Source organism: Equus asinus, chromosome 8, assembly GCF_041296235.1.
Source record: "Equus asinus isolate D_3611 breed Donkey chromosome 8, EquAss-T2T_v2, whole genome shotgun sequence".
Lineage (NCBI taxonomy): Eukaryota > Metazoa > Chordata > Mammalia > Perissodactyla > Equidae > Equus > Equus asinus.
The window spans coordinates 28884839-28911709 of NC_091797.1; the positions used below are offsets into that span (position 1 = coordinate 28884839).

Below are 26871 nucleotides of genomic sequence, written 5' to 3' on the forward strand. Positions count from 1 at the left end.
GCCAGCCCAGCACCGTCCTCTCACCCAGCCCCTTCCTCTGCTCTCAGGAAATGCACTTGCTCACCTGACAGCCATCATCTGGGCCCCGAGCCATGTCTCTGAGCTGCCACCTAGCCACACCCTGCCTGACCTCCCAAACATCTCCTGAGGGCCTGCCGCTACCACCCTGCGGAGGGAAGGGGCAAGAATTGGCGTTCACCAGCCCCACTAAGCGCAGAGCACGTGTCTTCATGCTTGGTAGTAGCATTTCACATCACCTTGGAAGACAGTAAGTGCCACTATGTAAAGACGAGGAAACGCAGGATGGCTGAGGTTAAGTGCTCTGCCCAAGGTCACCTGTCTAACACCTGGTGGGACTGGGACCTGAACCTAAACATGACTTCCCTGCAAAGGCTGTGAGTTTGTACCAATAAAACCTTTTTTTTTTTTTTTAAAGATCGGCACCTGAGCTAACAACTGTTGCCAATCTTTTTGTTTTCCTTCTTCCTCTCCCCAAAGCCCCCCAGTACACAGTTGTATATTCTAGTTGTCGGTGCCTCTGGTTGTGGCATGTGGGACATCGCCTCAGCGGCCTGACGAGCGGTGCCATGTCCACGCCTGGTATCCGACCCAGCAAAACCTTGAGCCGCCGAAGCGGAGCATGAGGACTTAACCACTGGGCCACGGGGCCGGCCCCAATAAAACCTCTTTTTCAGTGCATGCCTACTATGCACCAGGCACTCCACTGGACACTTCTCATGTGAACTCAAAACAACCCTTCAAGCAGGTCTTCTTACCCCATTTTATAGGTGAGAAAACTGAGGCTCAGAAGGTTAAACAACATGTGGACAGGCTCTGATGGTTAATTTTTTGCGTTAGCTTGGCCAGGCCATGGTGCCTGTGGTACCCAGTTTTTGTCAAACAAAAGTCTAGAAGTTGGTGTAAAGGTATTTTTAGATGTGATTAACATTTAAATTGTTACTCTCCACAATGTGAGTAGGCCTCAGCCAATCAGCTGAAACCTTAAGAAAAAAGACCCAAGTCTCCCTAAGGAAGACAGAGTTCTGCCTCCAGGCTGCCTTCGAACTGGAGCCACAACATCAGCTTCCCTGGGTCTCCAGCCTGCTGGCCTGTCCAGCCGAATTTCAACTTGCCAGTCCTCGCAATTGCATGAGCCAACTCTAAAATAACTCTCTCTCTCAACACATCCTATTGGTTCTGTTTCTCTAGAAAAGCCCGACTAATACAGTGGCAGAGTGAGCAGTGTGACATGGAACCATCCAACCCTGGGGACTGAGCTCTCACCCACTGCACTCTACCACTTCCCATATATACCGATCAATAGCTCGTGATTATAATAAATGAGACACGTCACTGTTGAGGGCGACACGAAGCCATTATTCCAATGTTTGGGTTCAGTGTAAACACTAACCCCGTCACCCAGAGAGTAAGGTATTAACTGCACCATCTTAGATGACAAGTTCAGGAAATAGACACTCCTGACTTTATTCCCGTCCTCTGTGTGTGGTTGAGAGCTCTCCTGAATATCTAGTCTCCATCACTGGAGGGATGCTGTAGGCATAGCTGTGAGGGGGGCCAGGAGGTGCCAGCCCTGCCTATTTGCTGGCAGAGCCCCACAGGCAACCAGCTTCTGAAGTCAGAGCCAATTCTGCAGGACTCTGGGGTTGGGTTATCAAGCAGCCTTCTTACTTCTGTTGCCCTGTTCGTCTAGACTGTGGGCTCCTTAGGGCAGGCACGCAGCCTTGTCCTTGGCTAAACGACCTGCCTGGACACCCACCATGTGCTTGCTAGGAGAGAGGAGGCACCAAGGCCAGGAGGAAGGGCACTTTCTCTTCCTCTGACCCCAGCTAAGCCCCCTGACCCTCTTTCTCGGTTGCGATGGGGATGTTCATCACTGAAGCAGGAGGCGAAGAGGACAGGAGTGGGGTGTGAACACTGGCTCCAGCTGCCCCTGCTCCCACCTAGCCAGGCAACCCCGTCACGTGAGTTTCCTTGCTGCCGAGAGCTAATGGTGAGACCCGTCCTGAGTGAGGAGGAGCTGGGCGGCAGGTGTTGAGCTCAGGAGAGAGATGCACAGGGTCACTGCAGAACCGCTGGAGGGTCAGAAGAGAAGCAAACTCTGCAGCCTTCCTGCTGGTTCAGGGCTCGAGGCTGCACCACAAGCTCGTGGGTCCCTGAGGGGACTCCAGAGGCCAAAGTCACAGACTCATGGGGCGGGGCAAGGAACCAGCAGGCGCTGACACATCCATGGTGTGTCAGATACCACCATTTACTCCTCACCCGGCCGGCCCTGAGGTGGGCAGGATGCAGCGTTTAAAGGTGAAGAGACTGAGACTGGAGAGGTGAAGGCACTGGTGAGGGCCACAGCTGGCAGTGGCAGACCTGGGGCTCCTGTCCTGGTCTGTGTGATCCCCAACACAGCACGAGGCTCTGTCTCCAGGGCCCCTTACCTGCTGGCCTTTTTAAAAATAACAACAATAATAATAATTAATTTATTTTAACCTTGTAAAGAAAAGCAATGCAGTTGCTTTTTAAATTATGAGAGTCCTGCAGGCTTATTGAGAAAAACACATAAGGGCATGCAGCATCTTATGAGAGATCCTCTCCACCCATGATCCTACCCCCTGAGTTAGCCCCACTAGTCTTTATTTTTTTATTTTATTTTTTTTTTGAGGAAGATCAGCGCTGAGCTAACATCTACCAATCCTCCTCTTTTGGCTGAGGAAGACTGGTCCTGAGCTAACATCCATGTCCATCTTCCTCTACTTTATATGTGGGACACCTACCACAGCATGGCTTGATGAGTGGTGCCACGTGCACACCCGGGATCCAAACCAGCAAATCCTGGGTCTCCGAAGCAGAACATGTGAACTTAACTGCTGCGCCACCGGGCCAGCCCCAGCTCCACCAGTCTTTTGTGTGTACTCTTCTAGGGCCTTCCATGATACATAAGGATTTTTAAACAACGGGATGCCCAGTTGGTCAGGAACTTACTTCCCTGTCGGTATATACAGACCTACCTTATCCTATTTAATGACTACAGAGCATTCCACAGTATAGCTCTCCCACAGTTTACATAACCAATTTCCCACAGATGGGCGCCTTCCAGGTTTTGCTTTTGTGAACAGTGCTGCAGTAAATAAGTGTGGAAATCTCTGTGCACACTGAGCGAGTATTTACATGGGATACATTCCTGCGGGGAACAGCAGGGCCAAAGGAATGCACACTGAAGTATTGGCCTGTGCTGCTGAGCAGCCCTTCTACCCTGACTGGCTGAGGGCCATGTCCTCACCCTCTGGCCAACACAGCCCTCTCTGCCAATCTGACAGGCTAAATGACATCTCACCGGAAGATACCTTCTTTGATCAGCGAGTAGACTGAAAAACATATCATATTTTCTGGCCATTTGTATTTGTCCTACTGTGAACTGCCTGTTTCTGCTTTTCTGTTGGGCGGCTTGTCTAGTAGAATTTGTGGGAACTTTCTACATACTATGGCTTTAACACATAGTGATTATGTTAAACAACCCCCTCCTCTTTCCACTACTGAACAAGGAAGTCTTTCTACCTCCACCTTCATCAATTTATTGATAAACAGAATCTATTAAACACCACATCATACACAGGGCTGTAAGGGTGGCTGGGCAATCCCGCCCCAGACATCTCCCCGTGAGTCCTAAATCCCACCCATAAAGCTCCCGGGGACACCATCACCACACCCACCTCGCCCTGCCTGTGTGCCCAGGCACCACACTCTGGTCTGCATGTGAACAGCAGTATCACTTGGCAACATGGTCCCTACAAGGGAGTGTAGGAAACCCCAGGACGGGACATTCTCTGCTGGTAACTTCTATGCGCCTGAGCACAGATGCAGGGATAAGGTGGGCTAGGGCAGACAGTGAGGTCGCAAACCCCACAAATCGTGGCCCTCTCTTCCGCTTTCACTCCCCTTGGTGTCCTCAGTGACATCCCTTGCTCATTCTTAGCCCCCAGTGTCTTCCCTCTGCTTCCTAACCCACCTTGCCTGTCTCAAGGTCAGAACAGTATGTGTATTAGCACTGAGTGACAGATCACTCCTGGTTAGCCATTCCTCTCTTTTGAGAAAGGCTTGCTCTCCAAAGCCATCCCTGCTGCCACGCACCCAAGAAGGAGTCGGTTATCCTGGGGGGTGGGGGATACCGTCTCTTGGGCCCTGAAATCACACCAGACCTACTCTGGTCATTCCTGGGTGTCTGGGTGGGATCAGAGGGACTGGATGATGGCTCTCCCTTCACCCTTCCCCATCACGGACCCTGAAGAGGAAGAAGCTCTGCAAATCCAGGGCTTGCTGCGCAGGTCCAAAGCAGTGCGGCTCAAGTTTTTGGGTCTCTCTGCTGCAGGCCCAGGCAGGAGCTTGTCCTACCTCAACAGCCCCCGCGCTGCCTGAACTCTGACACCATCCACCTCCTTCTCCAGAGCCCATCCTTGTGGGCTGGGCCTAGTCTTCTGCCCTGAGTCACTACCTGTGGCCAGGATCTCCTTCAGCTGAAACCAGCAGCAAGATCAGGATGTCCCCTCCTGGCAGTACATCCTCTCATAATCCTAGTTCACTCCAGGGAAGGGAGCAAGGATCAGCTGGATGTGCTGGCACTTAGGTGGAGGAAGAAGAAAAGAAGGTGGGGGACAGGACAGGGAGCAGGGAAGGGGCGACAGCAGCAGCAGGGAAGGCCAGGGGCTGAGGAACGGATTCTGGGGTGCCCTTGACGGTGGGGACAGCACGATGATGATGAGGAAGATGGGGACAGAATGGTACAAGGTACCAGAGAAAAATGTCTACACTGTTGCTGACAGCAGATAAATAAAGGGGAACCAACAAGCAAGACAAGAGAAGCTCAAAACTGTCCGGCTACATTTCTCCAAAGAAGATATAAGTATGGCCAAGAGACACATGAAAAGATGTTCATCATCCCTAATCATCAGGGAAATGCAAATCAAAACTACACTAAGATATTACCTTACACCCGTTAGATTGGCAAAAATATCCAAAACCAAAAGTGACAAATGTTGGAGAGGTTGTGAAGAAAAAGGAACCCTCATACACTGTTGGTGGGAATGCAAACTGGTGCAGCCACTATGGAAAACAGTATGGAGATTTCTCAAAAAGTTAAAAATAGAAATACCCTATGACCCAGCCATCCCACTACTGGGTATCTATCCTAAGAACCTGAAATCAGCAATCCCAAGAGTCCCCTGCACCCCTACGTTCATCGCAGCACTATTTACAATAGCCAAGACGTGGAACCAACCTACATGCCCAGAAACTGATGACTGGATAAAGAAGATATGGTATATATACACAATGGAATACTACTCAGCCATAAAAAAGGACCAAATTATTCCATTCGCGTCAACATGGATGGACCTTGAGGGTATTATGTTAAGCGAAATAAGCCAGACAGAGAAAGACGAACTCTATATGACCCCACTTATAGGTGGAAGTTAACATATAGACATGGAGAACCGATCGGTGGTTACCAGGGAAAAGGGGGCTGGGGGGAGGGCACAAAGGGTGAAGTGGTGTACCCACAACATTACTAACAATAACGTACAACTGAAATCTCACAAGGTTGTAATCTATCATAATCTTAATTAAAAAAACAAAACAAAACAAAAAAAACTGTCCAGCTACACAAAAGCGTTATTAATTACAGTCATTCATACTAACTGCTTAGCATTTATGCCTAATTACAATGTAGCTGGTGACGTGTATAATTAGCACCAGATGAACTGAATTCTGTATTCTGAGTGATCATAACAATCCCAGGTACAACTGATCCTTCTAGTGGGCTGTTAATGCAGATTGGTCCTGGATCCCCTGTGGTAGTGGTGATGGGAACAATAATGACAGTGACATGCATTACAAACACTAGCTCATTCAGTTCTCACAGAAGTCCATGTCCGCAGCCCCTACGATCCCTGTCTGTTTTACAGGAAGAAGTGGTGCAGCTTGCCCAAGGTCCTGCAGCTGACGGGCAACAGAGCAGGGGTGTGAATCTAGGCTGTCTGGCTCCTGTCCTTAACTTCTCTGCTACTCTGTACCTTTAGGACGCTGCTGCAGAGGGCTAGGTTCCCTGTTCTGCCCTGCTGTGCCTCCTCTGCCCGTGTCCCCTGCCCGCCCCTCCTCACCTGCATAGCTGCTGGAAGGAAGCGAGTGCTCTGGTCCCCCATTGAGCTCTGGGGCTCCTTCTGCCTCTGCCACTTCTTCTTTCTCCTCCTCTTCCCGGACCTCAGGGGCTTCCTCCGGTGGCTGCTCCATGGCTGATTTCCCCTCGGCACCACGCCTGCAGGCCCGGTCATAGCTCTGGCATCATCTAGGTCTGAATGCAGATGGACTTCTCCAGGGCAGTTCCCGCCAGCCTGGGCAAAGGGGAAGACAGGAAGAAGTTGGGGGAGGTGCTGAAGAGGTGGAGAGGGTGATGGGAGTGGGGCGTACTTGAGGGCTACCATCTGGGGGACAGGATGGAGGGAGTCCCCCTGCCCCTTCAGAGCAGGAAGGCCTCATCCCCGCAGCGCTAGCCCATGGTCTCCACTCTTTGCATCTGAAGTCACCTCCCCTCCCACCCTTTGTCCACTTGGCTTCTGCAGCAGGTCTGTGGAGCTGAGAGCAGTCTCCGTGAACCAGATAGGGTGACACACTACACTGCCACCTTTGCCTGCATCCTGTGCTGTGTCCTGCTCTTGAGCCTCCTGAGTCAACAGGAGCCACACAGAACGACCTGAGGGGCTTTTTTAAACCTCTCCAGTCCCCCTGGACATCCTGCTGTGCATCACACCTCCCAACTCCCAACCTGTCCCCACCAGTGCTCAGGCCCAAGAATCACTGCTCCCCTAAGGCACAAATCTTGAAGGGAGTGGGTCCTATCTTTTCTGTGTTTGGGTGTGGAAAAAAAGACAGGACCCCCTGCCTGGTGGGCTCACAGTTGACAGCAGATCAGCAACTAGATCCTCAAAGGCATAGCCATCAGGCAAGAGGAGAAGCACTCTGTGCTGGAATCTTGCCAAGGGGGGCTACTAGGTGGTGACCCCCTTGTTCACATCACCCAGGAGGAGGCAGTTCCAACCTTTAGCAAGTAAAATATTGTCCACAAATCCCACAGCCAGAGGTGGTAAGGTCACGAGGTGCTATGGGAGATGCCTTGAGAGTGGGATGGATTTTTTTTTTTAAAGATTTTTTTTATTTTTTCCTTTTTCTCCCCAAAGCCCCCCGGTACATCGTTGTGTATTCTTCGTTGTGGGTTCTTCTAGTTGTGGCATGTGGGACGCTGCCTCAGCGTGGTCTGATGAGCAGTGCCATGTCCGCGCCCAGGATTCAAACTAAGAAACACTGGGCCGCCTGCAGCGGAGCGCGCGAACTTAACCACTCGGCCACGGGGCCAGCCGAGAGTGGGATGGATTTTGACCAGAGATGGCATGGAACTCGTCTTGGTGATACAGCATGAGAAAAGACGCAGAGGCAGCACGGTGAGGAGTCCTATTGGCTAGGGAGTGGAGTGCTGGAGGAGAGCCGATTTGGAGGGACGGCTGGGAAGGTGAGCTGTGTCCAGGTAGGCGCACTTCAACTGCCCCAGCACTGGGAGTGTGCCTGGACTCTGTCCTGGAGCAGTGCAGGCCTGAGGCAGGAGCAGGAAAGACCCGCTTTAGGGAGATTGAAGGTCTGTGGGACTCCTCTTGGATGCCCACAGGCAGCTCCAACTCAACCTATCCACACAGAACCCACCATCCTCCCTCAAACCTGCCTTTCCTCTGGCAATCCCTACTGTAGTGACCCACATGGCCATCTACCTGCTTATCAAAGCCAGATGGCAGGAGTCAACTGAGACTCCTCCCTCCCTTTCACCCTGCTCTAGGCTTGCAAACTCAGCTGCATGCTGGAATCACTGGGGAGTTTTTAAAAATATGGATGTCTGGGCCCATCCCCAGAGATGCTCATTTGACTGGTTTGGGGAGCAGCTTGGGCATTGGGATCTTTATTTTCTCTGCAGGGAAAGGTTTGCCCTGAGCAAATATCTGTTGCCAATCTTCCTCTTTTTTTCTTTTATCCCTCCCCAAAGCTCCAGTGCATGGCTGTATATCCTACTTGTAAGTAGTTCCAGTTCTTCTATGTGAGCTGCGGTCTTGTGACTGGGAAGCAAACCCAGGCCCCGTGGCAGTGAGCGCTGAACTTTAACCCCTAGGCCATCAGGGCTGGCTCCAGATCTTTATTTTTAATTCCTCTGGTGACTGTAATGTGCAGCCAAGCTTGAGAAGCACTGCTTCACAGCAAGGCAACTTGCAGCTGACAGTAAATGATCCCCTCTTACTCCTTTGCATCAGGTCTTCATCTTCCCTCGTCTGGACTGACACAGTAACCTCTTAGTTGGTCTCCTAAAGGCAGTTTGGAAATTCCGCCCCAGAGTCTAAGAGCTTGGGAGTTGGGAATCTGTAGATTTAGGGGCATCCTTGTTGATGTGACAGCCACAGAAAGGGATTTAGTTCACCAAAGGAGAGTGACATGTCGAGGAAGGAGAGAGGAAGAGGCACCAGCGCAGACAATGGGGCAGTGGCCAGAGGCAGGAGAGACTTGGACAGCAGAGCGTCTCAGAGGCAAGGGAAGGGCTGTTTCAGGGGGCAGGGGGCAAGTGTCTTGAACGCTGTAGAGTTTAAGGCTGATAAACTGACACACACTGCCTGGATTCAGTGACTGTGAGGTCATCAATGACCTCGTGAGACAAGTTTCAGCCAAGCGATTGGGATGGAAACCTGGGCTCTAAAGAATAAGTGGTAGTGGGGAAGCTGGGACAGTGAATGGAGACTAATTTTTTGGTAAATATGTCAAGGAAAGGAATGTACACGAGGATGCTGGCCTGAGAAAGTAGCAAAGCCAGGAAGAGGTTTGTTGGACCAGAAGAGACTCAAGTAAGCTGTGGACAGAGGAGATGTCTGCAGAGAAAGACAGTCTGAAGATTCAAGGGGGAAGCTGAGGCAGGACGATTGATGGGAAGGGAATAATTCAAGGATGCAGGATGAGGAAAAGACAAAGAAGTTTCATAGCAGCTGGGGAGCGGGAGGGTTAAAGCTCATATGGAGTGGCCCCACTCTTTCTAGTTAATCAAGTAGAAGGACAGCTGTCTACTAAGAGTAAAGATGGGATGTGAAGAAAGCAAAGAGACTGGGGAAAAGCACTCTTGCAAACATGGTAGGGAATTAGCTGGAGAGGAATAAAAAGAATTATAGTAAAGCTGTAGTAGTTAAAACAGAGTGGTACAGGCACATGAATAGACAAGCAATAAAAGAGAATACGGAGTCCATAAATAGATGCAAACACACATGGAATTTTAATATGTTATCAAGACAGCACTTCAAATCAAAGGGAAAAGATGGATTCTTCAATAAATGGTATTGGGACAACCAAGAAGCATCGGGAAAAATTAACATGGATCCCTATCTCACACCCTATACCAAGACAAGGCCCAAATAAATTTTAAATTTTTAAGATAAAACAAAAATATATTAAAAAAATATTAAAAAAAAAACACATGAACTATAAAAGCAGTCTTGGGGCTGGCCTGGTGGCGCAGTGGTTAAGTTTGCACATTCTGCTTTGGCGGCTTGGGGTTTGCCAGTTCGGATCCCGAGTGCGGACATGGCACCGCTTGGCATGCCATACTGCGGTAGGTGTCCCTTGTAATAAAGTAGAGGAAGATGGGCAGGGATGTTAGCTCAGGGCCAGTCTTCCTCAGCAAAAAGAGGAGGATTGGTGGCAGATGTTAGCTCAGGGCTAATCGTCCGCAAAAAGAAAAACAAAACAAAACAAAACAAAAGCAGTCTTAAGGTGGGAAGAAGCTAAGCATGGCACTAAACTCATAAAAACTTTATGGGTGAAAGGTTAGTAAGTTTGATTACATAAAAATATAAACTTTCTATATGGTAAAAAACCATCATAAGAGAAAAAACAGATAATAAACTGGGAAAAATATTTGCAACTCTCATCCAAGCACTAATTTCCCTAAAATATTTCCAACAAATTAATTAAGTAAAAGACTAGCAATCTAATAGAAAAATGGGCCCAGGATATAAAAAATGTTTACAGGAAAGATATACATATCTGGCTCTTAAACACATGAAAAGATGCTCAACATCATTCATAAAAGAAATGCAAATTAAAACAATGAAGTACACTTTATACAATCAGATTAAAACAAATGCTAGCACATTTTTGCTAAGCATGTGGGGAAATAATCTCACACATTGTTGGAAAGGTGGAAAGGGAAATTGGCACAACCTCTAAAGAGGGTAATTTGGCTACGACTATCTAAATTACAGGTGCACACTCCCTTTGACCCAGAAACACCACTTCTAGGTTGTACCCTACAGCTATACTTCCACTTAAGCAAAATGACAGAAAGTATTAGTACAAGGTTATTCATTACAGTATTATTGGACTAGGAAGAGGTGGGGAACTAGCTAAACATCCATTAATAGGGGACTTATTAAATAAATTATGATATGGACACATGGAATTCTTCGCAGCCACCAACAAGAATGACGACGTTTATGGACTGATATGGAAGTATCTTTAAGATATAATGAAGAGAGCAATTTGCAGAATGAAGTGAAGAGAGCTAGACCCCTAACAATTAAAGGCAACACAGAATGGTGGACTGGACCCTGGAACAGAAAGAGGACAGGGTGGAAAAACTGGTAAGTTCCAAATAAAGTCTGCTTAGTTTAGTTAACAGTATTGTACCAGTGTTAATTTCTTAGTTTTGTCAAGTGTGTGACATTTAAGATGTTGACATTAGGGGAAGCTGGATGAAGGATATATGGGAACTCTGTATGATCTTTGCAATATTTCTATAACCCTAGACTTTTCTCAAAATAGAGTTAAAAAAAAAAAGCTTAAAAGAATCTGGCTTTCTGACCTCTATTGAAAACTGTGCAGACCTGGCCACTGGACGCCTGCACGACCCCGGCACCCACCTCAAGACGCAAGCAGCGGCCGCCCCTTTACCTGGACATGCGCTCGCCACTGGCACCATCTCCACTACTTCCTGCTGTCACTCCCTAGGCGGCTTCACTCCTTACACTGCGTGAGTTGTCCCCCTCCAGGAATCTGAGTTTGATTAGCATCAATTCCTGATCATCCCTGGGCATTAAACCTGGGAATCAGTGGAGCCAGAGCAAAGGAAATGCTCAGAGGTGCAGTTCCCGCCCTGTGGCTCTGACTACAAGCACGGCCTGGGGCAGTCACCCCCAGTTGTCTACCCAACTCCATTCTCCCTTCTTTCTTACTGAGCCCCAGATTCCTTTGGATCAGACACCTGCCTAGCTAAACACTCAATTTTCCAAGCTCTCTTGCAGCTACAGTGTTCATGTGACACAATTCTGGCCAACAATATGTAAACAGAAATCTACTGGGAAGGCCTTCTGAAAAGACCCTTAACTCTTTCCTGATAAAAGAGACAAGTTTTTACCCTTTCCTACTTCCTGCCTGAATATAGGGTGCCTGGAGATGTAACAGCTACCTTCTGAGCATGAGAGGACAAGTTAAGAGCGTGGGGCACCAAGTCAGAAGGAGCCTGGTCACTGCGGCTCCTATTGCAGAACTGCTGAACCAGCCCTGGAATGCCCATCTCCAGACTATTTATTAGGTGAAAAATTAAATGCCTGTTTTACACGGCATTGTTTGCCAGATTTCACCTGCATGCAGCTGAACACAATCCTAAGTGAAATAGCAAGACATAAGGACACTTAGCTAAAGAGGAGAATGGGACTGTGGGGAGGGGGTTGGTGACAACACTGGAAAAAGGATCACCAAGAGCAGTTTGTGACTGCTGTGTGTGGCATGTATTAAACACTCCAAAAAATGAGCTGTTATCCAAACAACAAGGACCAGAGACACTGATTCTTCATGCTCCAGGACTGAAAAGTCTGGAGGTGAGGGAGGGAGGGGCAGGTGGGGGGTTAACCAGGCCCATGGCTGAAGGGGCTACAGGAGGCTTCTGAGGACTAGCATCAAGAGGATGGGCAGCATAGTCACAAGAGAGTCATGCCAGTACTGTGACTTCTAAGAGCCCTGAGCAGAGCGGTGGCACTGACCTCAGCAGGAAGTGGGATGAGGCTGATGAGAACAAACTGTTGGTGGATTTGTGCAGCTTGGGTGTCAGTGGACACAGGGGAAATGCACACCAGTCTGTGGTGATTAGAGCTGGGGAGAGAGGGACATGAGGATTTAGGGTCCCCATTAGCAGGCAGAAACAGAGGAAGGAAACTCTAACACTGCCTTGTATAGACACTTGATAAAATATTGTATCACACATTCCTCCTTCATACCCTCTGACCCTTTGAGTGACCCTGGGGAGACGGGACAGAGCTTACTGTCAGGACTGAATCCTGGAGGGAGGGGTAGGAGCTGACTGAGCTCCTACTATGCATCGGACACCTGCTGGGCACAGCACCCAGGCTCTGCACAATCCTCATGAGCCCCCATAAGGCAAGCCTAGTGAGCTCTCCTGAGCAGAAGAGGCAAATGACAAAAAGCCTAGGCTTGCGGAGCCTGACATGGTGTCTCTCGGAAAACACGCATGAGGATGAAGCAGAAGACCACAGGGTTTCAGATATCCTGGGGTCCAAGCCTGGCCAGGCCCCTGAAGGCCACCCTACACACCCAATACCCCTGAGCCTCAGCTCCCACTTCCACAATACCAGCTGGGAGGTTATTTCACCACGACCAAGGGAACTGTTCTCAGTATCTGGGGGTGCAAGTGGTTGCCTCTTGAAATCAGACGCGGTTCTGGGCTCTGGCTAGAATTTTGGATATGGGACAGGGTCCCTGGATTCCAGACGGTGTTCCTCCCCAGCCTGGAGCTGTCTCTTCTGACTGTGACCTCTTAAGGACACCAGCTAAAGGGAGAGGGGAGCTGCAGTTGGCTTGTTGTAAACCCCACACACATCTCTTGTGCTGTTTCATATTTAGATGGAACCGCTGTGCTGTGGCCCATCCCTGCATTTTGCCAGAAGCCATCCATTTTCACACAGTCTCGACTGTTCCATTTACAGCTGAGGTCTGCCCATCTACCCAGGAGCCAAGGCTGCCCCCATGCCACCACGGTTCTCAGCTTGCTCAGCCAGGAGCTACCGTGACCCCCAAGGCCCTCCCCATGCACTGGGCCCAGGCACACAGGCTGGATTTCCACAGCAGCTGCCCGCCTGCCCCCCAGTCTCCCTGCAGCGAACCCTAGCCTCCTCCTGCCTGCTTCAGCCCCGGCACTCAAACAGCGCACCCTGGCTCTCGGCTAACTTTTATGTGTTTCAGGCGCCCTGGATTTGCTACTCCTATCCCCAGCACTGTGCCAGAACCAAAAACCCTCTGACTGTGTCCTACCTTCGTCCCACTTAAGAGGGTGGTGCGGTCCTCAGAGAGGACAAGGGTCCTGCAGCCAGAACGAGGGGGGCTGCTCTGCTGCCCTTGGACAAAAAATGGAGTCTCTAGCAAGAGAATTTCTTACAAAACAAATGCCTGGACGACTCTGATTCTGGCATGCACACACATGTGTGCTGCCTGCATATGCACAGACACAAGCCTGCCGTGCAAGCAGCCCCAGTATTCCCATTCCAATACCTACTCTCTTGCCCCAAGAAGTGACTGGGAGCTAAGGTAGGGGGAGGGGCACGACTCCATCCATTTCCCCTTGGGCAGGTAAATTTCATGGGCAGAGGGGTAGCCAGGAGCTTAATCCAAATGACCTAGAGCTCGAGAGGCCTGGTCTGCTGCCAGCAGGCAAGCCCCCTGGCAGCTTTCCACCAAGTCGAGCCATCCTCAGGAGATGGAGCTCCCCTGATGCCCACAGCAGGCTGTCTGCTCTGAGTGGGGCCAGGCAGTGTGCTGGGGCTCAGCCACCTGTGGCTCAGCCTGAAAGGCCTCTCCCTGCACCAGAATCCAAGGCGGGCACAGCTCCAAGCGTCGGGCTCCCCACCTCCATCACAATGGTACCAGCTTCCATTCTCTGAGGGCTTACTACACACTAGGCTCTATGTATAACGACACACCTAATCCTCACAACAACCCTAAGAATCAGGTACTATTATTAGCCCCATTTAACTGATGAGGAAACTGCAGCACAGAGAGGGAGAGTAACTAGTTTAAGGCCACACAGTAACTAGAGCAGCAGGATTTGAGTTCAGGCAGGTGAGCTCAAGTCTTAATCACTACGTTGTGTGCCTCGCATGTGGTGCTGGGTAAGACTGGACCAGAAGCTAGTATGTCCCTGCACTGTTGGATCTGGAAGCTGCTCTTAGCCTCAGTCTGGAGCCATCACCCCTGAGTCCTTTGTCTAGCTGCCAGTCTCCAACAGTTCCTGTCAAGAACACCCTGGTCAAAGCCCTTCTGGATACTCCCTGCCAGAAAATGACCACTGAGGGCTAAAGACAGCCACAGGTTCTGGTCCCTGGCTCCTTTTCCAGCCCCATCCCACTTGCCCTATGTTCCAGCATCACCCCTTGAACATGGAGCAGGTTCCAGCACCTGGCACAGTGCCTGGCACTTAGCGGCTGCTCAACATACACTTGTTGGATGAATAAAGAGACCAGGCACATTAAGCGTAGTCAGGCTGTTTTCAGTTATAACATTTGCCACTGTACCAGTTTTCCTGTGTTACTGCCCTGGAGATGCAATACTCCATAGAAGTTAATTCCAGGCCTGGGTTCAAACCCTGCTTCTGCCTCTCCCTCTCTCTGATTAGGGGAAGACTAAGAGTTCCCCTCAGAATTTCTCAGCCCTAAGATTGGGACTCTCCCACACAACCCAAGCAGTCATTGTGAGGATTAAACAACCACACAGCAACTGCTTACCAGCGCTGGGCATACAGTAAACGTCCAAAAAACAGGGACATGGCTGCTGCTATTCTCACTACTGTTCACTAGTCTTAGGGGATTACATGGCGCACGAGGGTCAGAAGCCTCCAGATAAAGGGCAGACGTTGCCCCAAGTCCCCGACAAGTGCTTTCAGGGTCAGCAGTGAGGGAGGCCCTGGGAGGATGGGCTGGGCTGATTCTCTTCCAAGCTTTCCAATCAATCATTAATCAGGGTGCTGGCTCAGTGCCCTGGCTTTCCAGACCAGCAACTCCACGGTGTTCTCTGCTCCCCATTTGCCAATCCAGGTCACCCCACTCTCCTCAGGGCACAGGAGAGGCCTGTGTGGCCACCTTGCTGAAATGGATTCACTCCAGCAGGTCACCAGAAGCCAACCCAAGGACTAGCCTGGAGGCTGGTTTTGTTCAAAGGGTGCTGGAACCAAAGAAAAGACAGCCAGGAGAGTGGGATACTGCCCCCTAACCCAAGCAGTCATGGCGAGGAAAATAACCACACAGCAGCTGCCTGTGGTGCTGGATATATAGCAGGCGTCCAGCAAACAGGGACTGTGGCTGCTGCTGCAATCACCACTGTTGGCTGGTCTCAGGGGATTACATGGAGCTCCCCACATTCGATAATTCTTCCAGCTCCACCAAGAGACGGCCCCTAAACCCCGTGGAGTGGAGCTACACTAAAATAAAAGGACAAGCCGGCCTCAGGGAGCTACTGAGAATGTGTCGGGGGAAGCGATCTGAGTGGGAAAGAGGGCTCCTCGCCGGGGATCAGCAAGAGGCCCCAAATATGCCCGGCCGCCTGGAGCAGAGGAGAGGCCCAGCCATTGACTCTCCCCGCCATTTGCCTATGACTGGAGCCACTGAACACTGAGCAGATACTAAAACCTAGTTTTCACAAACAACAGAATCTCAATGATGTCAAAACATGTACATAATGCATAGAAATAAACCGGAAAGACGCCCAAAATGTTAATGGTTCTTTTCGCCCTTGGGTAGAGTCATAGGTGATTCTTATTTTCTTAATTACATTCTTCTGCGCTCTCCAAATTCTTTACAACAAGCATGGGATACTTTTATGATGGGGCGAAAAGGGAGAAACATTTTCAAAATGTTTTGGACACAGCAAATTGAATAATATACTGAGAGATACTGATGAGCTATAAGAAAGGCCTGCCCAGGTGCTAGAAGAGATCCAGATCTCTCCTACTGAAAGCTGCGAGGGAGCTGAGGACCAGCACCGCTCAGAGACGGCTTCTGAGGCACGGGTGGCTGTGCCCATGGGCAGAGGGCTGCACCAGGGGACCTCTCCAGACCGCTTCTCATCTGAGGACCTCAGGTGCTATGGCTCTGAAGCCGTCAATGTACCGCCACTCTTTTTCTGGTCCCTGCCAGCTGCTGCCAGCTGCTTTCATTCACTCCTTCAACCAATGTTTGTTAAGAACACAGCATCACGCACCAGGCTATGTTAGTCAAGAAACCAATACCAACCCGTAGCTGTGCATGGTGACCAGGGCTCTGAAGGACAAACGCCTAGCGCAGTGGGGCACACTCAGAGCACACTGGCCTAGCGTGTGCAGTCGGGGAGGTGTTCCTGAGGATGCAGCCTCTCGCTGACAGGCAGGCTCGTAGGTCACAGGACAATGGGGGAAGGGTGATGTGAAAAGGTCCCAAGAGGGAGGGGGACGGCATGGACCCTCTGAGAGTGGAAAGAAGGCCGTGTAGCTGGAGTGCTGAGAGGGCAGGGAGGCGGGTCCAGCTGAGGCTGGAGATCACACGGGGCCTCAGGGGCGAGTTGAGGATGTGAGTGTTTATCCAAAGAGCAGCAGAGAGCCTGCGAGGGTTATGAAGAGGACAGGCAGGATCAGAGCTGCATTTAAAGAAGAATTCCTCCAGCTGCTGTGGAGGACAGATGTAGATGATTCCAGCAGGGCTCTGAGAGGCCAGGGAGACAGCAAACCCAGCTCAGGCATCGGCAGGAGGGAGAAGGCCACCTCCCAGAGCCCCGGAAGGCTGGGTCTGGAAAGCAGCTGCCCGTTCTGTTCCTGGAAAGATTCAGGCTGAAGAGGCGAGGCATGAGGTGGAGTTGAGTGCTTCTCCCACAGCCCCACCCGTGCCCTCAGTGAGTAAAACGTCACATCAGAGGATCTCCAAAGCCCATTCCTGCTCTGACTTCCCCCGGCTCAAGCCTCTCAGCACTGTTCTGGTCTGAGGGACTCCCAGCTACAACACACACACATATCTGGGGAACAGGCGTGGCACCTGGCACTGCTTGGCAGGAGGCCAACTGATAGGCACAGCCACATTCCTGGGCCTGATGACTCCATCCAAGCCCCCTCAGCTTCTGACACACAGCTCTCATGACCAGCACACCAACCTGTGGACCAGTGGCCCTGCTCTACAAGCTACGTGGCTCCAGGGCACGGACTAGACACCACTCCTCATACCCTCTTCTTTTTAAGCAACACTAAGACTAGAGCATCAGCCAGTCCTTTAAATTCAGGAAGCACCTCCATGTATATAAGCTCCTCTAACAGGCCCAGTGACAGGAGCGCAGACAGAACTAACTGTGTTGAGCACCTAAAATGGATTATTTTATTTTAACACTATAATAACCCTCTGTGGGGAGCTCTAACTCCTGCAGGCCCTATGCACAAATGGGGTGAGGGGACAGAGGCTGGTGGCAATGAAAGGGGCTGTGCACTGAGCGGGTGGCCAGGCCGAGTGAGGGAAAATGAAACTCTGACTGGCCCAGGAGAAATGGGACTTGCAGGTGGAGGAGGGAAGGCAGAAATGGGGGTCAGAAGGGCTGAGTGACTTCCGAACCTCCCCAAGGGGAGAGCAGACAGCAGAACCCTACAGCTAAGTGAGATCAGTCAGCTCTCCAGGAGAAACTATGGCTCCCAAGTTCGAGCTTCACCTCAAAGTGTTCACATCCTCTGACCCTGAATTCCCCTCACAGTAAAAATGTACTGGGTTGTTCAATGCAGTATTATTTATAATAATGAAATCAATTGTTATAACAATGAAAAATATTTATAATAATGAAAAATAGCAGAAATGACTGAATGCCCAGTAATAAAGGAATGGTTAAACAAATTAGGGCACCCCCAGAAAATGGAGTATTATCCAGCCACTAAACTCAGGTTTTCATAGAATAGTTAATAGCTTGTGAAGTGAAAAACAGCAGAATACAAAACAGCATCATTCCCATAAAAATGGGTATAGACAAAAATGAGAAGGAAGCTTCCTTGTATGAATAAGGTGGTGGGTTATTGTTTTTATGTCACTGTACTTTTTAAACCCTCTGTACTGTGCATGTATTATCTTCATCTCACTTGGCCCATCAGATCACGTGATACCTTACTGGCTCTTTCCTCCTCAACACCTTTTCTTCACTTGGCTCCCAGTTTTCCTCTGATCTCACTTCCTGCTCCTTATCAATCTCCTCTGCTGGTCCCAGTCAGCAATTTCCTTCTCAGTCTCTAAAAGGTCTCTTTCATTTTCCATCTACACTCCCTCCCTGCATGATCTTATGCTGGCTCGTGGCTTTTGATACCTTCAATATACTGATGACTCCAATATTTATTTCTCCAGGCCCAGCTTCTCTGACATCTCCACAAGGATGTCCAATGGTATCACAAGCCTACCAACCAAAACCGAGCCCTTGACCTTCCCTCTAAGGTCTTTCCTATCTCAGTAAATAGCAACTCCAACCTTCTAGTTGGCCAGACCAAAATGGTGGAGTCAGCGAATCTGTGGGCTCTGCCTTTAATACATACCCAGAATCTAATCACTTCTCACCTCTTCCACTGCTACGACCCTGCCCAAGCCAACATCATCTCCTGCCTGGATTATTGTAACAGCCCCCTAACTAGCTTCTCTGCTTCTGGATCCATCCCACTACTCTCCACACAGCAGTCAGTGATCCTTTTAAGTCAGATTCTGTCCTTCCCTTGATCAAATCCCTTCAGGAGCTTCCTGCCCAGACTCACACTGGCCTGCAAGGCCTTCTGGAACTGGAGCCCCTCCTACTACCCCCCTCCTGGTACACTGTGCGCGAGGCACACAGCCTCCTTGCTGGTCCTGAACACAGCAAGCATATCTTGCTTCAGGGCCTTTGCAGCTGTTCCCTCCAGCTGAAAATGTTCTTCCCTCAGGTATCTATCTACATGGCTTGTTGCCGCATCTCCTCAGGGCTTGCTCAAACGTGGCAGTTCACCTGACAACTCTATTTAAAACCACCCCAGCCCACCCTCGGGTATTCCATTTCCCTTCTCTGCTTCATTTTTTCCAGAGCTATCTGGAGTTGTATGTATGTATGTGTGTGTGTGTATGCATACATATATACACACACATACATATATGTGTATTTTTTTTCTCATTTGTTAACTGCTTGTCTCTCCTCAAAAGAATATAAATCCCACAAGGCAGAGATTTTCGTCTATTTGATTCACACTGATCCTTAAGTCTTAGAGGAGTGATTGGCAGATAGAAATTGCTCAATAAATATAAACAGTTGTTCGTTTATTTAACAAATAACTTGAAAAAAGATTTATGTTCGTGGCCCAGCCTGAAGCAGCCCATACAGATCACTGGTGCCCGGGCTTCAGTTTTCCAGGGGCATCCAGCCCTGCTCTCCAGACCATTCCAGTCACAGGAGGAGCTCATTAGGATTACAATAAATTGGTAGAAATGCAGTGGAGGGGAAAACATGCAGTCCAGAGACAGCTGGCTGAGGGGCCCAGCTGTGGTCCAGGCCGGCTCTTTGGCTAACCCACCAGGTGACCTTTGAGGAGGTGGTTCGTTTCTCCGAGCTTCATTTTCCCTATTGGGAGGGAGTGTTGGGTGCTTCTATTCCCCTTTTGACTTTAACATCCTCTCACCCAGCAGAATCCAAGAGCAGTATTCAATGTAAAGGGGACCTCAGTCATTCCCAGGCCTCAGGTATCTCAGGATAGGGGGTGGGGAGGTGGTGACAAATGCTCAGGTACCTTTAAAGTGTTTACACTCCAGTCAGGCAGGAAGATAAGACCAGTCCCTGCAATACCAGACGGAAGGCTGTACACAAACAGGGAAGGGGAGGAGGGTGGCTGAGTGCTGAGGAGGAGGAAATGGCCTCTGCTGGACGCCTCAGGGAAGGTTCACGGCCAAGGCGAGCTGGGTCATCCAGAAACGATCTTAAAAGTAAAATACACTCATTAGAGAAAACACTGAAAAGAGTTCAGAGAAGAAAATACAATCGAGGAACGGGCAGATGAATTTCTTACACAGACTGAGGGCAGGGTGTTCTGGGGAGGGGAAACACAGGGTGCCAGGCCCAGGAGAGGGAGGTGGAGACAGACGCGAACCAGATTCCTGTACCCCTCCAATGCTAAAAAGTTTTCCGTATCCTCATGAGTGGACCCTGCCTCCAACTAACTTTCACGCCTAGTCCTGTCCTGCCTGGCCTCTGGCCACCAAGTCTCCTGGCCTGTATCTTCTTTCTCCTCAAAGTCATTGTCTCCAGGCGAAACCTCTCAGTCACTCCGGCACTTGTCACTGACAGTTTCCCGACCCCTCCTCTTCCTTAGTTTATCACACCCTCTTGATGTGTGGCTCCTGTACTCCAACATCCAAGATGAAGCTGAAGTGCTGGAATGGCGATACTTTAAATGTGAGGAGCACATCTTCTATCTTTTCTCCTAAGTCAACAAGGGGCCAAAGCATCATGAGACACTTTCCTCTAGGTGCCATCTGTTTATTAACCTTTGGACAAGGCAATTCAATAGATTACAGTGACTGCCCAGGCCCTGCTGAAATCCAGACCCCCGGCATCCTCCTCTCCATCTGGAGGGGAGAAGATAGTGGGATACAGTGGAGAGAGCATTAGCGCTGCATGACAAGTATATCCCAGCTCTGTCATTACTATGCTGTGTATCTCTGGGCAACCTTCGAACCTCTCGGTGCCTGAGCTTTCCAATTTCTGAGATGGGACTAATACCCGCAGGTCTTCCCAAATGGAGACCGTAAGACCCGATGACATACTAAATGTGAAAAACATCTGTATTATACAATTAATACGCCAAAATGTTAGAGATGGATATCTCTTAGGGTAATTTTTATTCCTTCTGTTATTGTTTATCTGACTTTTCTAAATTTTCTATAATGAACATGTGCTGTATTTAGTAAGAAAAACAAAAAAAAAGTTTTAAAAGCATAATACAAACATGAGCCATCATTACTTTAGGGAGTAGCAAGATGAAGCAGAAAAGGCTGAAGAAGTCTAGCTCAAGATGTGACATTCTGGCACAGCCACGTCATGGAATTCTCTGTCGACCCTCAAGAGCAGCACGGGGCACAGACATGGGGCGGAAACAGCAGGGCCAGAACTGCACATCTGCCTCAGGCCCCTTTTGTTTAAGACAACAACACAGCGCTGACATATACTTGCCCAGCAACAAACAATTGTGAAGGGAAACAGTGTGGAATGGGAGGGAGGGGAGGAGGAGAGTGACAGGGGAGATGAAAAGCTTTTACATGTTGGTAGTTGTATGTGTTTTTAAAACTAGCATCAATGCCTTTTGCAGTGAAGCTGAGGAGAAGAGCTAGGAGTCTCCTTCAAAACCGCCTGCTTTCTCCCGAATGGAAACCTCTGCAACACACTTGAGTGAAACCAGCTCAAGAACTGAAGGCGAATGTTGACACCAGAGGAAGCAAAGCTCTCTTGGTGTTGGATCCCAAAGACTTAAGTACTCGCTTTCTGTTCTCCCTTTCCATTTCAGGTGGTTGCTTTCTAAGGTCCCAGATAAGGGCCTAGTTAACAAATATTTGAGAAGCATGAAGTCCTCAAAAGAGGAAAAGGAGAACCAGAGGTGAGGGAGTGAAAGGACAACTAAAACAGGAGTATTTAAATCTCAGGGAGCCCAGAACAGACTTTTTAAACCTCAAAGCACCGTGGAGAGTCAGAAAGTTGGCCCAAGCCCTCACCTTCCACTTCTCCCCTCGTTCTGAAGGTGGCTTCTGGATTTTACACCTCATGACAGCCTGCAAGAGTGCTCAGTGGGAAAGCTGGTCAAAACCCTGCAATCTCACTCCTCAGGCCGCAGAGCCAGGAGGATGGGTGCGCCGGGAGAAGGTCAGGACAGGAGTGACTCAGCGCTGACACTTGGGGGATTCATTCAGAAAGCAGAAGGCCTCGCACGGCAAGTCACACCAGGCTCCTCATATGGATCCAGCCCCATCCAGCAGGAGGGAGACGGGGCTCCCTTGAGAGAAGCCAGTAAAGCACGGCCACTGCTCCCTGAGTGTTCAACCAGTGAAGACGTGGAGTCTGTCTGTAAACACTGCTCTCTCGCTGGCCTTCTCTCTCCCCAGGAACACCCTCTGCCCTGCCTACAAGGATGCCAGAGCCCTGGGGGTCTCGCCAAGATGCAAGACCTGAGGAGGCCATGAACCAAGGGCAGAAGAACTCTCCAGAATTCCCATCAGGGCCCACACAGCACAGCTTACTCCTTGTCAGGCCACTCTGGCCCCGGCCCTGCATTCAGCCCTCTCACTGGAGGCCTGTGCGGATCAACAGGGCAGGGAGAAGCGGCTGGAACTCAGGAAGGCTGACTCTCCTGGACTCCTACATCTACAGCAACAGGATGACATGGCCTTGACAAGCCACATCCTGACTGAGCCAGAGCCACTGTTTTCCCCACAACTGCTCTGGGGAAGGGTACCAGGGTAGCATGAGGAACAGACACCACTCACTAAGTACTCAGGTGCTGCTTGCCTTGGGGAGAACTGCTAACTGGGAAGATGACAGGTGGGCTGGTGGGCTGCCAGAGCAGAAAGCTGGCAAGAGCAGTCCTGGCGTACTCCAGAGTCACTGCCATAGCCCCCTTTCTGGCTGTGTCCTCGAAAACCTCCACCCAAACCTCGGGGCAACTAGAGCAGCAGGCAGTGTCTCCCTCCCCACCCACAGCAACCTGCTTGGCAAGGCTCTGCACACTTTTCCCCATTAGTACTTCCTGTCTCCCTCCTCCCCCAGGAACCCAGGAGGCTGAGGCAGTACCTTCCTCCACCCATCTGGGTTGCCCTTGAGATTCATGGGCCAATTTGGGGATCCTGGGCACTGACCCTAAGGCGGGCCAAGGCCAGGTACCTGATGCTTGCATTTCCCTGTCAGGGCCAGCGGGGGCTGGAACGGGACCAGCAGCTCACTCAGCTTTGTAACACAAAAGAGCATCCAAGTCCACCTACCAGCTTGCCTGAGGTGCCCAGGCCTTCCAGCAGGACAGCCTGCCACGTGCAGGAGAGGAACCTGGCAAGAGAGAGGCACTTCCCTCTCACTTCAGATCCCACAAGGGTTATGTTCTGCTTTGTTCTGAGCACTAGTACCTAGCACTGGGTGCCACCATAATGACGACCAGCCGCTTCAGAGGCGGCAGCTTGGCACAAGGCCAAGGGCAGGGCTTTGGCCCAAACAGAAGTGGGTTTGAATCCTAGCTCTGCTGCCCACTAGCTGAGCGGCCCTGGGCAAACTGCTTCGCCTCTCTGAGCGTCAATTTCCTTATATGTACAATCGCTCAGCCCAGAGAGACCAGGGGGAGAGACAGTTGTAGAGCTTGGTCCCAAATCCCGGTCTCCTGCTCCCAGGGCTTTCTAAACCACACCAAAATGTTTCCCAATAGCAGCTGCAACTGACAGAAACAGACTCTTTTCAAAATGGCTGTCAGTTACTCCCAAAAGTCAGCGAAAAGGTCCTTCCAAAGTCCCCTGCCTTAAAACAAAAGTAGCCTTCACAGACACCGACTGAACCAGGGGACTAAAGCTATCAGCATCACCTGTGCTGGGTGCAGCGGGCACCTCAGGCCTCCTGAAGGGAAGCAGCAGGTAGCACTCATCACTTATGCGGGTTCCCACCAAAGTGTGAACCCGAATCTAATCACGAGGAAACAATCCAACAAACATGGAATGTGCACAATCTATGACACAATGCCCAGCAAATGTAACAAACTGTTAGCATTTGGTGAATCTTAGGGAAACAGAGAAGTTCACTGTATTTTGTTTCAATTTTCTGTAGCTTTGACCTTTTAATTAAACTAAAAACAGAGAGGAAAAGAGTTGTCCTGCCTTCAGCTCACCCCACGGCTCTGAGTCAAAGAAGACTCAGTTGGATCATGTTTGATTCTCTCTCCAGTCTCCAGAATATGAAATTCCAAGCTTGCCTGCTTGCCATTCAAGGCTTGACCCAATAGGGATCTCACAGAGTTTTTTAAGTTCATCTTCCACAAAACTCTACAACCTGAACCATCTTTGTCAAAGTTATTTACACACTGCTTCCAAATAGCCTTTGGTTGGAAAGTGATTTGTTCAGCCACCAACTTGGAGCACCCTCCATGGGTCAGGCACTAAGCTGGGTCCCAAAGACGCTGTGCTGGACGAGACACAGTGGCTGCCCTGTGGAACCTACCTGCTGCCAGGAAACCCTACCACACTTGGCTTTCCTCATGTCCTGCCTTGTGACATCTCTTGATTAATGTTTCCATGCAAAACTTCCTTTCCAACATTTCTTGAGAAATTTATCTGTTTTGCTGAATCCCAAAGTATGAGAAACATCAATTGAGAAATTGAGAAGATAGAAAAATATAATAATACTGGTGATAATTAAAGCTTAACAATCAACCCAGAGATGTTACTGGTTCTAAGAAATCCACTGACTTCAAGTACAAAGCAAGAGCAAGAAACTAACATGCAGAGTTGAAAGTCAAGGCTGCTATCTCTGGGAACCAGGTCAGGAACATGGAGGAGAGAAGTGGTCACAATCTAACCAAGTCTTGCTTGTAGCTGTTGCCATGTAATAAGTGTGTGTTCAGGGCCCCGTATGCAGCTAATGGTAAATCATTCTTGCAAATATGTATGAATACATTTGTATTCATAGTATCCACAAATCCTACAAGTAGTATTCTAAGAAATAAGTTTGGAAACAAAATATGTCCTTATACTGGCAATGTTGACATGTAATTCTGTGTAGTGCTGTTAACTTTGTTAGGAGACCCATGTGTTAGGTTATTCAAATACTACTCAAAAATAATCCTGGCATTTTCTAGCATTTGATTATTTGCTACAGGAGAAACAGAAAGAAAAGACATGAGTATTATGCAATTTGAAGACACAAAATCAGAAACTGATCTAAAATCTGAATGGGTAAAAACAGCATTGATTACTAAAAGCAAAGGCAAAACCAAACTTGGGCCAAGCAGGCAAAGTTTTTCACTACTAAAAAAGGAAATGAGTTTATATGAAATAACACGTGCCTTGTGCTCAAATTGAAGATATTTTTGGACACACGCTTAACAATTCAACCAACATCAATGCAAAATGAAAGAAATTTTTCTACGTCTGACATATTTGTTATGAAACAAAGATCAAGATTATCAGAAAGGGCAATTAATGCTTTGCACATTTTAAAATTTCATTTCAGACCTACACAAATATGACCAATCATTTTTTGATGAAAGTGAATGGCAATTCAATAAAGAGAACTCAACAAATGAAGATGAAATAATTGAAACTCAAATGCAAAAAAAAAAAAAGAATTTTGACCTATGCTTTATACCTTACATAAAAACTAACTAAAAACAAATCACAAATCTAAACAGAAAATAAGAAACTATAAACTTATAGGAGAAAATCTTTGTGACCTTCAGTTAGGCAGAGTTCTTAGATATGACATCAAAAGCACGATTCAGGGCCAGCCCCAGTGTCCTAGTGGTTGAGTTCACTGCACTCCCCTTTAGTGGCCAGGGTTCCATTCCGATGCAAGGACCTACACCACTCTGTTAGTGGCTACACTGTGTGGGTGATCTACATACTAAACAATAGAGGAAGACTGGGATAGATGTTAGCTCAGGGCGAATCTTCCTCAGCAAAAATAAAAAAAAAAAACCACGGAAAGAAAGAAAAGAAGAGGAAAAAAGCACGATTCATTAAAAACAAATCAATAAACTAAACATCAAAATCAAGGACTTCTGCTCTTCAAAGACACCATTAAGAGAATGAAAAGACAAGCCACTGACTGGGAGAAAATATCTGCAAGTCAGGCATCTGACAAAGGACTTCTATCTAAAATATTTAAAGAACTCCCAAACCTCAGCAATAAGAAACAACATCCCAATTAAGAAGGGGCAAAAGATTTGTACAGATACTTCACCAAAGAAAATACACAGATGACAAATAAGCACATAAGAAAGATGCTCAACATCCTTAGTCATTAGGAAAAAAAAATTAAAGCCACGAGATACCACTACATACCTATTAGAACAGCCAAAACAAAACAAAGACTGACAATACCAAGTGCTGACAGGGTTGTGGAGAAACTGGAACTCTCATACACTGCTGGAAGGGACGCAAAATAGCACAGCTGCTTTGGCAAACAGTGTGGCAGTTCAACACATCCTTACTACAGATGCAGCAATCCCACTCCTAGGTATTTACCTAAGTGAAATGAAAACCTATGTTCAAACCAGCATATGAATGTTATTCAAAATTGCTCAAAACTGGAAACAACCTAAACGTCCCTCAACTGGAGAACGAATAAACAAATTGTGGTACATCCTGACAATGGAATACTACTCAAAAACAAAGAGGAACAAACTACTGATACATGTAACAACACGGATAAATTTCAATACATCATGCTCAGTGAAAGACTCAAAAGGCGACACAGTTTATGATTCCATTTATATGACACTCCGGAAAAGGCAAAACTATAGGAACAGAGAACAGATCGGGGTCAATGATATGGAGAGGTCTGACTACTAAGGAGGAGCACAAAAGAATGTCATTATTTTTAAGGGGGGATGGCACAGTTCTTTATCTAGATTATGGCAATGGTTAATGACAATGAATCTGCCAAAACTCATAGAAATGCATACCAAAAAGGGTGAATTCTAGTGTCTGAAAATTTAAAAATAAAATTTTAAAATTTCACTTTAAGAATAACTTTAACATATTAAATATT

General features: G+C 48.7%; 1 protein-coding gene across 3 annotated transcripts in view; it reads right to left on the reverse strand.

Moving 5' to 3' along the window:
• The window catches only part of PPARD (peroxisome proliferator activated receptor delta), a 73106-nt gene that overhangs the window by 10094 nt on the left and 36141 nt on the right, over nt 1-26871 (reverse strand). For 2 of the 3 annotated variants that reach the window (XM_014846252.3, XM_070515038.1), the window contains 2 exons: nt 19874-20059; nt 6165-6395 (listed from right to left, as the gene is read on the reverse strand). In XM_014846252.3, the coding sequence (XP_014701738.1) occupies nt 6165-6294 (130 nt within the window). In that variant the 5' untranslated portion in view covers nt 6295-6395; nt 19874-20059. The remainder of the gene's footprint in view (nt 1-6164; nt 6396-19873; nt 20060-26871) is intronic. The other variant, XM_014846251.3, reaches the window with a different exon arrangement.